Source organism: Nerophis lumbriciformis, linkage group LG08 (genome assembly GCF_033978685.3).
Source record: "Nerophis lumbriciformis linkage group LG08, RoL_Nlum_v2.1, whole genome shotgun sequence".
In the NCBI taxonomy this organism is placed as follows: Eukaryota; Metazoa; Chordata; class Actinopteri; order Syngnathiformes; family Syngnathidae; genus Nerophis; species Nerophis lumbriciformis.
In genome coordinates this window covers 2,775,851-2,790,704 of record NC_084555.2, presented here as the reverse complement: position 1 = coordinate 2,790,704, position 14,854 = coordinate 2,775,851, and the positions used below count along the sequence as shown (strand labels likewise).

General features: G+C 39.1%; 1 protein-coding gene across 1 annotated transcript in view; it reads left to right on the top strand.

Annotated features, from left to right (window-relative positions):
* The first annotated feature begins 269 nt into the window (after positions 1-269).
* atg9a (ATG9 autophagy related 9 homolog A (S. cerevisiae)) overlaps positions 270-14,854 on the top strand; it is a 35,341-nt gene continuing 20,756 nt past the window's right edge. Inside the window, exons 1-10 of the mRNA XM_061968119.2 lie at positions 270-568; positions 674-726; positions 5,793-5,859; positions 5,951-6,105; positions 6,170-6,215; positions 8,781-8,843; positions 8,938-9,087; positions 12,857-12,998; positions 13,710-13,850; positions 13,933-14,053. Coding sequence (XP_061824103.2) covers positions 6,003-6,105; positions 6,170-6,215; positions 8,781-8,843; positions 8,938-9,087; positions 12,857-12,998; positions 13,710-13,850; positions 13,933-14,053 — 766 coding nt within the window. The 5' untranslated portion in view covers positions 270-568; positions 674-726; positions 5,793-5,859; positions 5,951-6,002. The remainder of the gene's footprint in view (positions 569-673; positions 727-5,792; positions 5,860-5,950; positions 6,106-6,169; positions 6,216-8,780; positions 8,844-8,937; positions 9,088-12,856; positions 12,999-13,709; positions 13,851-13,932; positions 14,054-14,854) is intronic.

Sequence of the window (14,854 nt, the reverse complement as noted above, 5' to 3'; positions counted from 1 at the left end):
GTATTATTAATGATGACCCTACATCTTCTCCACGAAGATCTAATCATATGTATTTATTATTTATTGTTCACATCACATTCCACAAACATGACTGCAAACTGGGTGTTACGAGAATCAACCAATTGGCGGCGCCAGTTCCCAACCTGTTTACAGAAGGCGGGTCCAGGATCAGCCTACTGCAAATAAGGCCCGCCTTTACTCAAACCCTATTGGTTGTTGCATAAAAACAACCCATTGCTTGCGTTCTGATTGGCTCTCCGTATGTCCGCTTTGACAGAAGCTGCTAGCTACATGCTAAGACATGAAACCGAACCCACCGCGGATGAAAGGAGTCAACAGGAAACGAAAACTAACGAATTGACAGAATAAATTAATGCAGGGGAGGTTGGTAAATTGGTAAACCAGTCGATGTGAAAGACTCCTATTGACGCAGAGTTTACGTGCGGCGACACCGAGAAGGTGCCTTTTTTTGGCAGGCCTACGTCATGTAAACAACAAAAACACCTGAGCCTCCTGCACTGCACCTCTTCGTCAATGTTTGTTACCTGCAAGCAGACCATCGTCAAATGTAAGATGTGCATTTATTTCCCACTGTCTGTTTTTGTGTTATGACATTTTCATGTGGCCTTTGACAAAAAGGCTAAATGTTGGTTATCCTTCTTTTTTTTTGTAGCTGGAAATGTTGAATACCAACTTCCGGAGGGGATGCATTGTGCAGGAATGGAGGTAACCATCATATTCAGTACATGTTTCTGTGATAATGTCTCATATAAGTAGTTACACCCCCCAAAAAGCAATGCGATCATGTGTCTGAAATCAGATTTCTTGGGGTCATCCTCGACCAGGGGTGGGCAATTAATTTTTACCGGGGGCCGCATGAGCAACCCGAGCACTGCTGGAGGGGCCACACCGACAATATTTCAATTACATTTTGCTCAAATTATTTTTGATGTACCGTAAGATAAATAATAATAATAATAATAATAATAATTTCATTTAACCTAACTTAACATTATACAAAAGCAGGTTGCTTTTGATGGTTTTATTTTTAACACTGTCTTACACAGCACTTCCTGATGTATAATACAATGCAAAAATGTCAATTTCTGTCACTTTATCCTGCATCCTCTTTAAAAGTCCAACATTTTCCCCGTCAGATTTGGACAACCATCTGTTGTCACACCTGCCAGCTTGTCCCATTTCAGTCCTAACATGTCCAAACACGCATTTACATCTGTGAACAAGTCATTACCTGTGGTTGTCCCTTTTAATTGACTGCATGGCTGCCAGCTCCTCCGTGAATTGAAAGTCTGCAGTTATCCCACGTAAGAAGATGAACAGCTGGGCGATGTCACGTACATCGCAGCTGTCATCCAAAGCCAGCGAAAAACAGTCAAAATCGGCCGTTCTGTCCTTCAGCTGAAGCTCCAAGTTTCCAGCGATGGTCTCAACCCGTAACGTTACAGTGCGTCGGGAGAGTGACACGTTCTCAAATGGGCCCCTCTTCTCTGGGCATATCAGCACAACAAGAGTCCAATAAGCACTCCTTAATAAACTCTCCGTCTGTTTTGGCAGTCTGTCGTCAATCATCCGTATGACATGCCCTGTCCATCGTAGTTGGTATTTAACAATTGTACTCTCTACTGGGAATCATGGCCTGTTCAAGTACACTGATGTTTGTTCTCATATCTTGCCACTTAATATTCATGTTTGAAACCTTTCAAGTGCTGTGATGTGTCTTTGATATGCTGTCCATGCCTCTGAACCATATAGCAAAGTTGTTATAACAATTGCTCAGAACACTTTGATTTTTGTATCTAGTCTGACGTTATGATTTTGGAACACTCGAGTCTTAAGCTTTCCAAAGGCTGCAGCAGCTAGCCTGATTCTGTGATTGACTTCTGCATCAATGTTAGCATTTGAAGACATTACACTACCAATGTGTGTGAAGCTTTTTACATTTTCAAGAGCCACTTCTTCTATCTTTATTGTTGGTGGTTGCAGGATGACGTCCTTAGGCGATGGTTGGTAGAGTACTTGTGTTTTATTTGCATTTATTTTGAGTCCAAGTTGTGTGTATGCATAGTTAAATGCATCCAGTATTACTTCCAAATCTTCTGCACTCTGGGCTGCTATTGCATTATCATCGGCATATTTAAATTCTACCACTGTGGATCTTGAAACTTTTGTTCTGGCTTGCAGCTTCCTCAGGTTGAACAGTTTTCTATCTAGCCGAAATGCAATTTGAAATAGCTCAGCTGGTATTCGTGAATATGCAATGTGGATCACAAGAAAAAGACGGCGAACAGTCTCTGGGCTTTCAGGCATCCCTGTTTTACTCCAGTTTTTACGTCAAAAGGAGCAGAATCATGGCCATTCCCAAGTACTGTAGCTGTCATATTGTCATGCATCAATCGGACTATACTGATCTTGCCAGTACTTCCCAAAGTAGTTCCCTGGAGACAGTGTCAAATGCTTTTGTGAGGTCAATAAACGCCATATAGAGGGGTTTATTTTGTTCAATGCGTTTTTGTTGGAGTTGTCTCACCGAGAATATCATGTCAGTTGTTCCTCTGTTTGGTCTAAAGTCTGATTGAGATTCTGGGAGTATGTCCTTAGCAATGGTCTGAAGTCTTGTGTTGAGGATTCCTGACAGGACCTCTGTAATTGCCACATTCTGCTCTATCACCCTTTCTTTTGTATATCTTCACAATGTTGGCATACTTTAGCTCTAGTGGTATTTCTTCCTCGCTCCAATTTTTTTTGTATAATTTGATATATATGTTCTTGTAGTTTGTTTCCACCATGCTTAAATATTTCAATTGGAATTCCGTCTGGGCCTGCCGCTTTGCCAGCTTTTATTCGTGAGATGGATTTCTTAATTTCTTCCAGGGTTGGTAAGTCTCCTAGGTCCATATTGATGGTCTGTTGGGTATGGCATTAAGGACATCCCTGTTATAGACAGTTTGTTGGTTCAGTAGTTCTTTAAAGTTCTCTCGCCACCGCTCATTGATATCTTTGTTGGTCTTCAGAATGGTACACCCGTCTTTGCTCTTGAGGGGCACCTGACCTTGTATAGATGGTCCATACATCTCCTTTGTCGCTGTAAAGAATACCTTGCAATTGTTGTTATCAGCTAAGAGTTGTATTTCTTCAGCCTTTGACTGCCACATCACTTTTGATTTCTTATTACTCATTGTCAAAAGCGTGCCTCTGAGGGCAACCATAACTACGATGTGGCCCTCAATGAAAACGAGTTTGACACCCTTGGTCTAATCAAAACTAATGTTTGTTTCTTGTGTGGACAAAGCAGGAACAAGAACGTATAACAATAGATGAACTCTTTAATGATCAAACAGCACAATTGTTGTGTTCCCGTGTAGCTCAGACCTACTTCCAGTTTCCGTCTACAGCGCTAAGCCTTCTGTGTAATGTAGCATATAAACATTTACTTCCGAGTTTACATGTATTTACTGTATGTATTTATTCAATCTTTATTTATGATTACTATTGCAACGACACATCATCAGTAGGGTAATACTAACCTGTCGCACGACGGTCTAAACCCAGCTCACGTTCCCTATTAGTGGGTGAACAATCCAACTGTTGGTGAATTCTGCTTCAAAATGATAGGAAGAGTCGACACTGAAGGATCTAAAAGACAGACATTGACAACTGTTTGTCCTTCAACACACATGCTGATGCCGTTTATCTGAAAGCTCAGCAGCTCTTCCACCAATAATGCATTTTTTTGTGGTCCCTTTTATTTAGAAAAGTACCAAAAAGTATCGAAATAACTTTATATTATATTGGTATCGGGACAACACTAATACAGGGTAATTCAATTAAGAACAGATTGTCATTTGCAATGCTGACCTAGGCAGTGTTTACATGGTGGAGATGATGATCTCTCATAGTATCTCATTTACGAACGCACAACGGTTCACAAACGCTCTTGACCTGCGGGGGCAAATGTGTTGGAACATACTGTAAAGGAATGTTTAAGATGGTCAAACACTTTTCAAATGTAAAACCTACATTTACCATTAACCTACAGCTATGGATGATAAGGCAGGCTTTTATTGTGGTTGTTTTTGCAATTATGATTAGGACTACAACTTGACAAAAGTATTGGGACACTTAGGACTAAAACTGGACAAAAGTTTTGGGACACTTGGGACTAACACTTGACAAAAGTATTGGGACACTTATGACGAAAACTGGACAAAAGTATTGGGACACTTAGTACTAAAACTGGACAAAAGTTTTGGGACACTTCGGACTAACACTAGAAAAAAGTATTGGGAGACTTGGGACTAAAACTGGATTAAAAGTATTGGGACACTTAGGACTACCACTGGACAAAAGTATTGGAACACCTACACTGGACACAAGTATTGGGACACTTAGGACTAAAACTTGACAAAAGTATTGGGCCGCTTGGGACTAAAACTTGACAAAAGTATTGGTAGTCTGGACAAAAGTATTGGGACACTTAGGACTACAACTTGACAAAAGTATTAGGACACTTAGGACTAAAACTGGACAAAAGTTTTGGGACACTTAGGACTACAACTGGACAAAGGTATTGGGACACTTAGGACAGAACTTGACAAAAGTTTTGGGACACTTGGGACTACCACTGGACAAAAGTATTGGGACGCTTAGGACGAAAACTGGATAAAAGTATTGGGACACTTACATTGGACAAAAGTATTGGGACACTTACACTGGACACAAGTATTGGGACACTTAGGACTACAACTTGAGAAAAGTATTGGGACACTTAGGACTACCACTGAACAGAAGTATTGGGACACTTCGGACTAAAAGTAGACAAAAGTATTGGGACACTTAGGACTACCACTGGACAAAAGTTTTGGGACACTTACACTGGACAAAAGTATTGGGACACTTACACTGGACAAAAGTATTGGGACACTTAGGACTACAACTTGACAAAAGTATTGGGACACTTAGGACTACCACTGGACAAAAGTATTGGGACACTTACGCCTAAACTTGACAAAAGTATTGGGACACTTAGGACTACCACTGGACATAAGTATTGGGACACTTACACTGGACAAAAGTATTGGAACACTTAGGACTACAACTTGACAAAAGTATTGGGACACTTAGGACTAAAACTGGCCAAAAGTATTGGGACACTTAGGACTAGTTGTGTTTCTTTTTGCAATTATGATTAATTATTAAAAGTATTAGTTAATTAAAACAGTACAGTAATTTGACAATGAGCTCTAAGTATTTGCTCTGACTGCCATCTAATGTCTACATATAAGTCTGTGCAGTATAAAATGAGTAAAACATCAATAGCATTTGTTTTAAAATCCTGTGCTTTTTGAGGAACAAGAAACACTTAAGACTTTGACTACAAATTTATAAAAACCACCATATCAATGTTTAAAAACAAAATCCTGAAATTGTGGCAACTTTCATCGCAAAAAAAATGCTGCAAATTCAGGAATTTTAAGCTGCAACAATCACAAAAAAAGCTTGCAAAATGGAAAATGTAGGTCTTGTATGAACACGTATAAACAGAGCCAGTCTTTTTTAATAGCGGTAAATCAGCTCAAAGCTGATAGGTTTAGTGTAAAAAGCAATACAGCAAGTGTAACCCACATGATTTTCACACCAAAAGCTGCCCTCATGATACTTCGAAACAGTTAAGCTTTCTGTAAAGTTAATAATAATAAAAATACATCAAGTTTCCTACCAGCAAAGCCGTTAATGCTAATGTTCTTTGACCTGGTGGTTATTTGCTTTTGTAGACCACGCACACGGCGGCTATAGGAGACTCTGCGGTTATTTGAGCCGTCGACAACTGGAACGTTTAAGGTAAGCCAAATAAATAAATGAACTAAAGTTGCATGTAGTGTTTACCGCACATAATCTTTCCTGCAACTCCCCGATGTTGTTCATGCTGCAGTCAGTAACTGCGGCCGTGGCGACCCGGTGGTGAGACTGACGCCGCATCAGCGATGGCACACTTTGACACGGAGTACCAGCGCCTGGAGACGTCGTACAGCGACTCTCCCCCTGGAGAGGAGAATCTCCTGATGCACGTTCCAGAGGGAGCTAAATGTAGGACACACAATTTGTCTACACATTGTAACAGCATTCCTAACCTTTAGTTACTCTTTTGCAGCTCAGTGGCACCATATCGAAAACCTGGACCTGTTTTTTCAAAGAATATCCTTTAAAATATTCATAGTTTGAAATTCCTGTTTCCCTTCGATGGACCGCATCTCCCCCAGTACCAGCAGCACTTGATTGTGATCGTGGCACAATTATCTTGCTATATATTGACGGCAATGAGTGTGTTGACTCATTTTCAGTGGGTTGTAAATTTATACTGCTTTACAAGCTGTACACTGACTACTCTAAAGTGTACCTGGGAGCATAAAAGCAGAATTTTATTGTAAAATTTACGATGGTTTTTACAGCATATTATACAGTGCCTTCCAAAAATATTGGAACGGTGAGACCAGTTCCTTTATTTTCGTTGTCGACCGAAAACATTTGGGTTTGACATCAAAAGATGAATATTAGATAAGAGATCAACATTTCAGATTTCATTTCCAGGTATTTAAATCTCAATCTGATACACAACTTAGAAGATAGCATTATTTGTAATAGAACACAACATTTTTAGGTGAACAAAAGTATTGGAACATATAAACTTAAAATAGATTAAAGTGAATAAGACTTAATATTTAGTTGCAAATCCTTTGCTTTCAATAAGTGCATCAAGCGTGTGAGCTTTGACATCACCAAACTTTTGCATTCTTGTGATGCTTTTCCAGGCTTTCACCACAGCCTCTTTCAGTTGTTGTTTGTTTTGGGGGGTTACTCCCTTCAGTCTCTTCTCCAGCAGGTAAAATGCATGCTCTATTGGGTTTAAGTCTGGAGACTGACTTGGCCAGTCTAAAACCTTCCACTTCTTGCCCCTGACCAACTCCTTTGTTGTTTTGGTCGTTATCTTGCTGCATGATGAAGGATCTCCCAATCAGTTTGTTTGCATCTTTCTTTAAATTAGCAGACAAAATGTTTCTGTAGACTTCTGAGTTCATTTTGCTGCTGCCAACAATGAAGATGACGTACCAGAAGAAGCCATGCAAGCCCAAGCCATGCCATTATGTTTCACAGATGAGCTTGTATGTTTGGGATCATGAGCAGATCCTTTCTTTCTCCAAACGTTCGCCTTTCCATCACTTTGAAAGAAGTTCATCTTTGTCTCATCAGTCCCACAAAACTTTTTTCCAGAATTTTTGAGGCTCATCTCTGTACCTTTTGGCAAATTCCAGCCTGGCCTTCCTGTTCTTCTTGCTAATGAGTGGTTTGCATCTTCTGGTGTAGGCTCTGTACTTCTGTCCATGAAGTCTTCTGCCAACATTAGATTGTGATACCTTCACTCCTGCCCTCTGGAAGTCGTTGCTGATGTCACTAACAGTTGTTCTTTATAGCTCTCACAATGTTTCTGTCATCAACTCCTGATGTTTTCCTTGTTCTACCTGTTCCACGTCTGTTGCTTAGTACACCAGTGGGTTATTTCTTCTTCAGGACATTCCAAATGGTTGTACTGGCTAAGGCCAATGTTTGTGCAATGGCTCTGATTGATTGTCCATCTTCTCTCAGATTCACAACTGCTTCTTTTTCACCCATAGACAGCTCTCTGGTTTTCATGTTGGTTCCAACTCTAAATGCAGTCTGCACAGGCAAAACCTATCCTACCCAATCTGAAACTGAGCTCAGACATTCAGTGTTATTTAATGTTTGAATAATCAATGTAATTTGGAGACACCTGGGCAACAAAACACACCTGTCAGTCACATGTTCCAATACTTTTGCTCTCCTGAAAAAATGGGTAGGTTCAAACAAAAGTGCTATCTTCTAAGTTGTGTATCAGATCCAGATGTAAATACCTGGAAATGAAAGCTAAAATGTTGATCTCTTGTCCCATATTCATCTTTTGATGTCAAACCCAAATGTTTTCAGTCTACAACAAAAATAAACAAATTGGACTCACTGTTCCAATACTTTTGGAGGGCACTGTAAATAAAGAAATGTACCACTATTTTTTTGTAGTAAAGTCTACGGGTGTTAGTTATTTTTAAAGGCTTATTACTGTAAATGGAAAATTAGTACCGGTTTTGTTTTACGATAAAATTCTGGTGACTGATCTACCAGTTTTTGTCACCGTGAAATTTATTGTAATTTTTTACAGTGCGCAATTTGATGGATGACTTGCTTTGTAGTACAAGCAGATATTTGCAGATATTTTTACTGTCAAAATGGAATGAACAAAACATTTAGTAAGTAAAGATAAAGTTATTTATTGACCCATATTATTTCCAGGCTTTCACGGGTCGTATGAAATGACGGCGGGCCTGATCTGGCGCCCGAGCCTTGACTTTGACACCTGTGGTATTTTCCATTTGGGAATATTTACTGTAATAAAATATACTGGGCTTTAAAATCTGGAATTTGTGTCTTCTCAATGAACCAGAGCTCCCACGGTAACAGCAAGCACTCATGCCGCCCCTGACTTGTAGCCAAGACACTGTAATCTTTCTACATACTTGTGTTGCCAGCTATCTAGACAATATTGGCCGTGTTTTGACTCATTTTCAGTGGGTTGTAAATACTGCTATACAAGCAGTACACTGGCTACTCTAAAGTATGGGTTAGGGTATGTGGGGATACTGTGTATTTTATATCATGATGACTACTGACAAATTCCTTAACATTCATCACATTTATAACCTGCATCAGAAGAATGGATTCACTTGTATGCTGCTGGGAGAGATCTTCGAGCTTGTGTACGCATCCCTGTTAATGTATTTTTTTTCGGGGGCAGGATTCTTTGTAGAGCTTGGCGTCTTTTCTAATAGCTTTTGATGGGTTTTTGTGCAGCCAGTTGCTGTTTGTGGTGGGCTTCACAGTCTTCCTGGCCAACTGCGTGGACTACGACATCCTCTTCGCCAACAAGTTTGTGAATCACACGGATTCGTCGAAAGTCACGTTGCCCGACGCCTTTGTACCGGTGGACGTCTGCAGTGCACGGTGGGGATATTTTGATTCTATGGCGCTGACAATCTACTGACCGGATGCCTTCTTCACAAGATTGGGTTTAGAAACAATATTTATCATAGACTTCGCTTTACTCCAAAATATAGTCAACAGAGGCCTTTGATTGAGACTTTTATTAGTAGGTTGCACAGTGAAGTACATATTCCGTACAATTGACCACTAAATGGTAACACCCGAATAAGTTTTTCAACTTGTTTAAGTCGGGGTCCACTTAAATTGATTCATGATACAGATATATATACTATCATCATAATACAGTCATCACACAAGATAATCATCGGGGTGTATACATTGAATTATTTACATTATTTACAATTCGGGGTGTGGAGGGGAACGGGGGGGGGGTTAGGTTTGGTTGTTATCATCAGTCATCAACAATTGAGAACAGAGAAATGGATATTGAAACAGTGTAGGTCTGACTTGGTAGGATATGTACAGCAAGTAGTGGACATAGAGAGAGAGATCAGAAGGCATAAGAAAAATATCTGCATTTGATTGTTTACATTTGATTTTTAACAACAATCCGGGGAGGGTGTTAGTTTAGGGTTGAAGTTGCCTGGAGGTGTACTTTTATTGCGGTTTTGAAGGAGGATAGAGATGCCCTTTCTTTTATACCTGTTGGGAGCGCATTCCACATTGATGTGGCATAGAAAGAGAATGAGTTAAGACCTTTGTTAGTGGTTAGTAGAGCTCCCCCTGGTGTTGTGGTTATGGCGGTCATTTACGTTAAGGAAGTAGTTTGACATGTACTTCGGTATCAGGGAGGTGTAGCGGATTTTATAGACTAGGCTCAGTGCAAGTTATTTTCCTCTGTCCTCCACCCTGAGCCAGCCCACTTTGGAGAAGTGGGTAGGAGTGAGGTGTGATCTGGGGTGGAGGTCTAGAAGTAATCTGACTAGCTTGTTCTGGGATGTTTGGAGTCTAGATTTGTTGCCTCATGCAACTAGAGCTGCGTGGGCTTCCTGCTAAAAACAGATGTACGTTCAAATCCAGATGTATTAAAGTGTGTGCAGGCACAAAGCCAAGCACATCCTCTTTTACATCGCAATCAACTTGAAATTGGTCCCACAGACCACGGTCCCTTATAAATATGCAAATCCTATAGAAAGTAGCCATGTGCTTGAGTTCGGCAAGTCTGACTCATCCTCATTATCTCACGAAATGGCTCGGGAATCTCAGGAATCTATTTACTAGCAAACTTTGTGAGTCTTTTTGTGTCATAAATCAGAGACATATGATAATCGTTTCAATATAAAGTCAACTTATTTCCCATTATACTTGTCAGGCTTGTCACTGACAGTTGGGTTTTCCTCAATGTTCGCGTTTTATTTCCTGTCAGCGCTCTTATTTTGGTTCCAGTTCCTGCACGATTGCCAGCCTGGCACACCTGGTGGCAATTGCCAATTAGGCTACTATTTATACCTGCCTCTTTTTTCTCGTGGTGTGATTTAAAAAAATAAAATGAAAATAAAAAGCAAAGCAAAAATTAAAAACAAAATGGTTGTGTCAAGAAGAAAGTGAAGAAAAAGATAGATGTGCCTGGCTAAATCTGACAAATGGAAATTAGTGCTGCACCCCGTTTGAAAGAAATAGTTGCTATTACATGTAAAACTTTAGAAGAGGCGGGTGACTCTGATTACCCCCCTATATAGATATAATTTGTAGGGGTGTGGGAAAAAATCGATTTGAATTCGAATCGCGATTCTCACGTTGTGCGATTCAGAATCGATTGTCATTTAAAAAAAATCGATATATATATATTTTTTTATTGTTATTAATTTTTTTTTTAATTAATCAATCCAACAAAACAATACACAGCAATACCATAACAATGCAATCCAATTCCAAAACCAAACCCGACCCAGCAACACTCAGAACTGCAATAAACAGAGCAATTGAGAGGAGACACAAACACGACACAGATCAAACCAAAAGTAGTGAAACAAAAATGAATATTATCAACAACAGTATCAATATTAGTTACAATTTCAACATAGCAGTGATTAAAAATCCCTCATTGACATTATCATTAGACATTTATTAAAAAAAAAAAAGAACAATAGTGTCACAGTGGCTTACATTTGCATCGCATCTCATAAGCTTGACAACACACTGTGTCCAATTTTTTCACAAAGATAAAATAAGTCATATTTTTGGTTCATTTAATAGTTAAAACAAATTTACATTATTGCAATCAGTTGATAAAACATTGTCCTTTACAATTATAAAAACTTTTTACAAAAATCTACTACTCTGCTTGCATGTCAGCAGACTGGGGTAGATCCTGCTGAAATCCTATGTATTGAATGAATAGAGAATCCTTTTGAATCGGGAAAAAATCGTTTTTGAATCGAGAATCGTGTTGAATTGGAAAAAAGAAATCGATTTTGAATCGAATCGTGACCCCAAAAATCGATATTGAATCGAATCGTGGGACACCCAAAGATTCACAGCCCTAATAATTTGTTAAACTTATAGCAAAATGGGTTTATACAGTATCCTGTTTAGAGTATTAGAGTTTGATGTGAAAATTATGTAATATGGATAGGTCTATTGGCGGGCCACTGGTGATAGTTACATTTCCTGTGATTGGTCAAGAGACTAGAGTAGATAGAAGGAGACAGGCCGATACACTATGCCAACACAAGTCTGTCACTACGTGCCTTTATTCAAGATGTTCAGTGCACCTGGACAGTGATTTTTTAACTATGTGATTGTAGATTCTTAATGAAGCCTTAGCTTGACGCTCCTCTACTTTCTCCTGCTCCGCTTGCTGTGGCAACAACAAACAAAACTCCAGACGCTCCTCTTCGTTTTGTATCGTTTACTTGTGAACTTAATCATTCAAAAACGTAAAACAATAACGACGTGGGAACAAATGAATGGCAAAATGAAGCAAGTTTGTTACAGTAAGAAATAGTTAGAAAAAGTAAGAGTAAGGTCAAAAAACTGTGTGGCTCGATTCCACCATACCTGACTGCCATTACCCATAATACATTGTGTCCAAACCATATTACCACACAGATCCTTCCGCCATACATGCAAATAAACTGTTACGTAATCTTCACTGTATTAAAGCAGTATAAAATAGTACGTCATCAAATTATTCAGACAAATATAATAATTACAAATAATGTGTACCTTATAATTATTCTAAGCATGCAATATATACATTTTCGTATTATGCAAATAAAGTAAATAGTCCCATTTTGGCTGAATAAACATAAAGCACCTTCCATAAAATGTAAATTAACTTAAACATCATTTAGGCTCCTACAGTGACTATTGGGGGAAAAAAAATAAATATTTATATATATATATATATATATATATATGTCTTAATAAGGTTATCCAAAAAATAGTGCTCGATACCGTAGTAGAGCGCAATATATGTATGTGTGGGGAAAAAAAATCACAAGACTATTTCATCTCTACAGGCCTGTTTCATGAAGGGGGTACCCTCAATCGTCAGGATTGACGATTGAGGGTACCCCCCTCATGAAACAGGCCTGTAGAGATGAAATAGTCTTGTGATTTTTTTTCCCCACACATACATATATATATATATATATATATTATTATTTTTTAAATATATATATATATATATATATTTTTTTTTTATATATATATATATATATATATATATATATTTATATTGTAGTGTTTATCAATTAATTCCACTGATTTTTTTGGGGGGCAATTAATGTCACACTGTGAGCTTATGTATTTCTTTATCTGACAGAATCCGAGACAATGCGTTCGTCATCTTTGTGTTGATGATCTCCGGGGTGTTTTGGCTACACCGCCTGGTGAAGTTCATCTACAATGTCTGCTGCTTCTGGGAGATCCGATCTTTCTACATCAACGCCCTCAAAATGACAATGGTGATACCAGCCATCCTTGTAATGTTGGGTTATTACCTCCGCCATAAAGTTATGTAATCTTTGCCACTGGTTTGTCAGTTAGTTAGTTAGTTAGTTGTCCCAAATGGAATGTCCGATATAAGATAAGGAACAACTGATTCAATTTTGGGCCAGATCCGGATCATTTCTGCTACATGATCTTATGTTTATGTGTGTGTATGCCAGTGGCTCACCAAAAGATAGCATAGACAGAAGAGTGGTCTCTCCTTTTCTTTCATTCCGCTATTGATAGCTCAAAAAGGTACGGGTGTATTTTCATCCACCTTCAAGGAAATGTCTGAAATGGGACAAGGAGTAAGTTAATATATTTTGGGGCTCATCCAGATCATTTATACTATGTTACCTTACGTTTAATGTACAAGCCTTGTGTGTTTGCTTGTGGCCCACCTCCACCCACAGAGACAAAGACAGTGGATGACTCACAAGTTTGTTTACTTCGTTTTTTTCATGCTAGTATAAAAGATAGCTTACAATGTTATCGGTTGATTTTCATCTAACTTTGAGGAAATGTCAGAAATGGGATAAGAAACAAGTGATTACATTTTGGGGATGATCCAGATCACCGTCTGGATTCATGACATATTCACTATTGAAAGATCAGGCCTGCAAGTGCTTTTCTCGTTAAGTTTTTTTGTGTTTAACTTGTGTGTGTGTGTGTGTGTTTTTATCCAGTCGGAGCTGCCCTACGTAACATGGCAGGAGGTCCAGGCCAGGATAGTGGAGATCCAGAAGGAACACCAGATCTGCATCCATAAAAAAGAGCTGACAGAGCTGGACATTTACCACCGCATTCTCCGCTTTAAAAATTACATGGTTGTTGCACACCTGAGCCGTTTTTTTTTTAATCTGATCAAGCTCTATGTAACCTCGAAACGCACTTTACTCTTGTCTGCAGGTTGCCATGGTGAATAAATCGCTCCTTCCCGTCCGCTTTCAACTTCCTGTACTCGGAGACAGTGTGTTTTTCACCCGGGGCCTCAAGTATAACTTCGAGCTCATCTTCTTTTGGGGACCAGGTGTGTGTTTCCTGCATCCTCACTGGATTTCTTTCATGTAGGAGTGCATTTTTCTTTAATATGGCCAACAAGAAGTGCATGATTTATGATAGGGCTGGGCAATGTGGCCTACAGATCATAAATAACTACAAAAGCGCTCGGGAAAGGCCCTACCAGCAACGTTCCCTCGAAGGTGCACGCCTGTGCAATTGCGCACTGCTCAAGCGTCCTCTGCGCACAGCAAATCTATGCCACGCAAAAAATAAAATAAAAAAATAAGCGCATAACAATTTTCGACATACGGACACGACAGAGAAAACAGTTTTCGTCATCATTGTTCAAATATTGTAACATCTGTCGAGACGCTTTGAGGACATGAATTCCATCCACCACTTTACTGAGCAAAACTCTGTATTGTCGGCCATAAACACATCACCAAAACATTAGTAAAAAAATGATATCTAGCAAAACATGTCATTTTCTGCAGTACAAACCAGACCAAAAGCAACTTTGTTATATCAACAGCAGCCGCTCGCTCTTTCTCATTTGCGCCAACACATGCACATATGGCACTTAGCCAGTGATGCGTTTACAGCCACACAAAAAGTTGGACAACTCCAACACCACACATTAAGTGTCATTCCAGGTCGTTACTCTATGATTTACCAATCAAATGTGTGCTTATTCTAGTGTCATTTATTAGGAATCTTAATTTATAAATATTAATCATGAGATGCTGTTAGTATATTAAATAAATACTAATAAAAATATGTTTTTTACAAACAGGAAGTTGCAGGAATGTACACATGATCCCCTACTTAC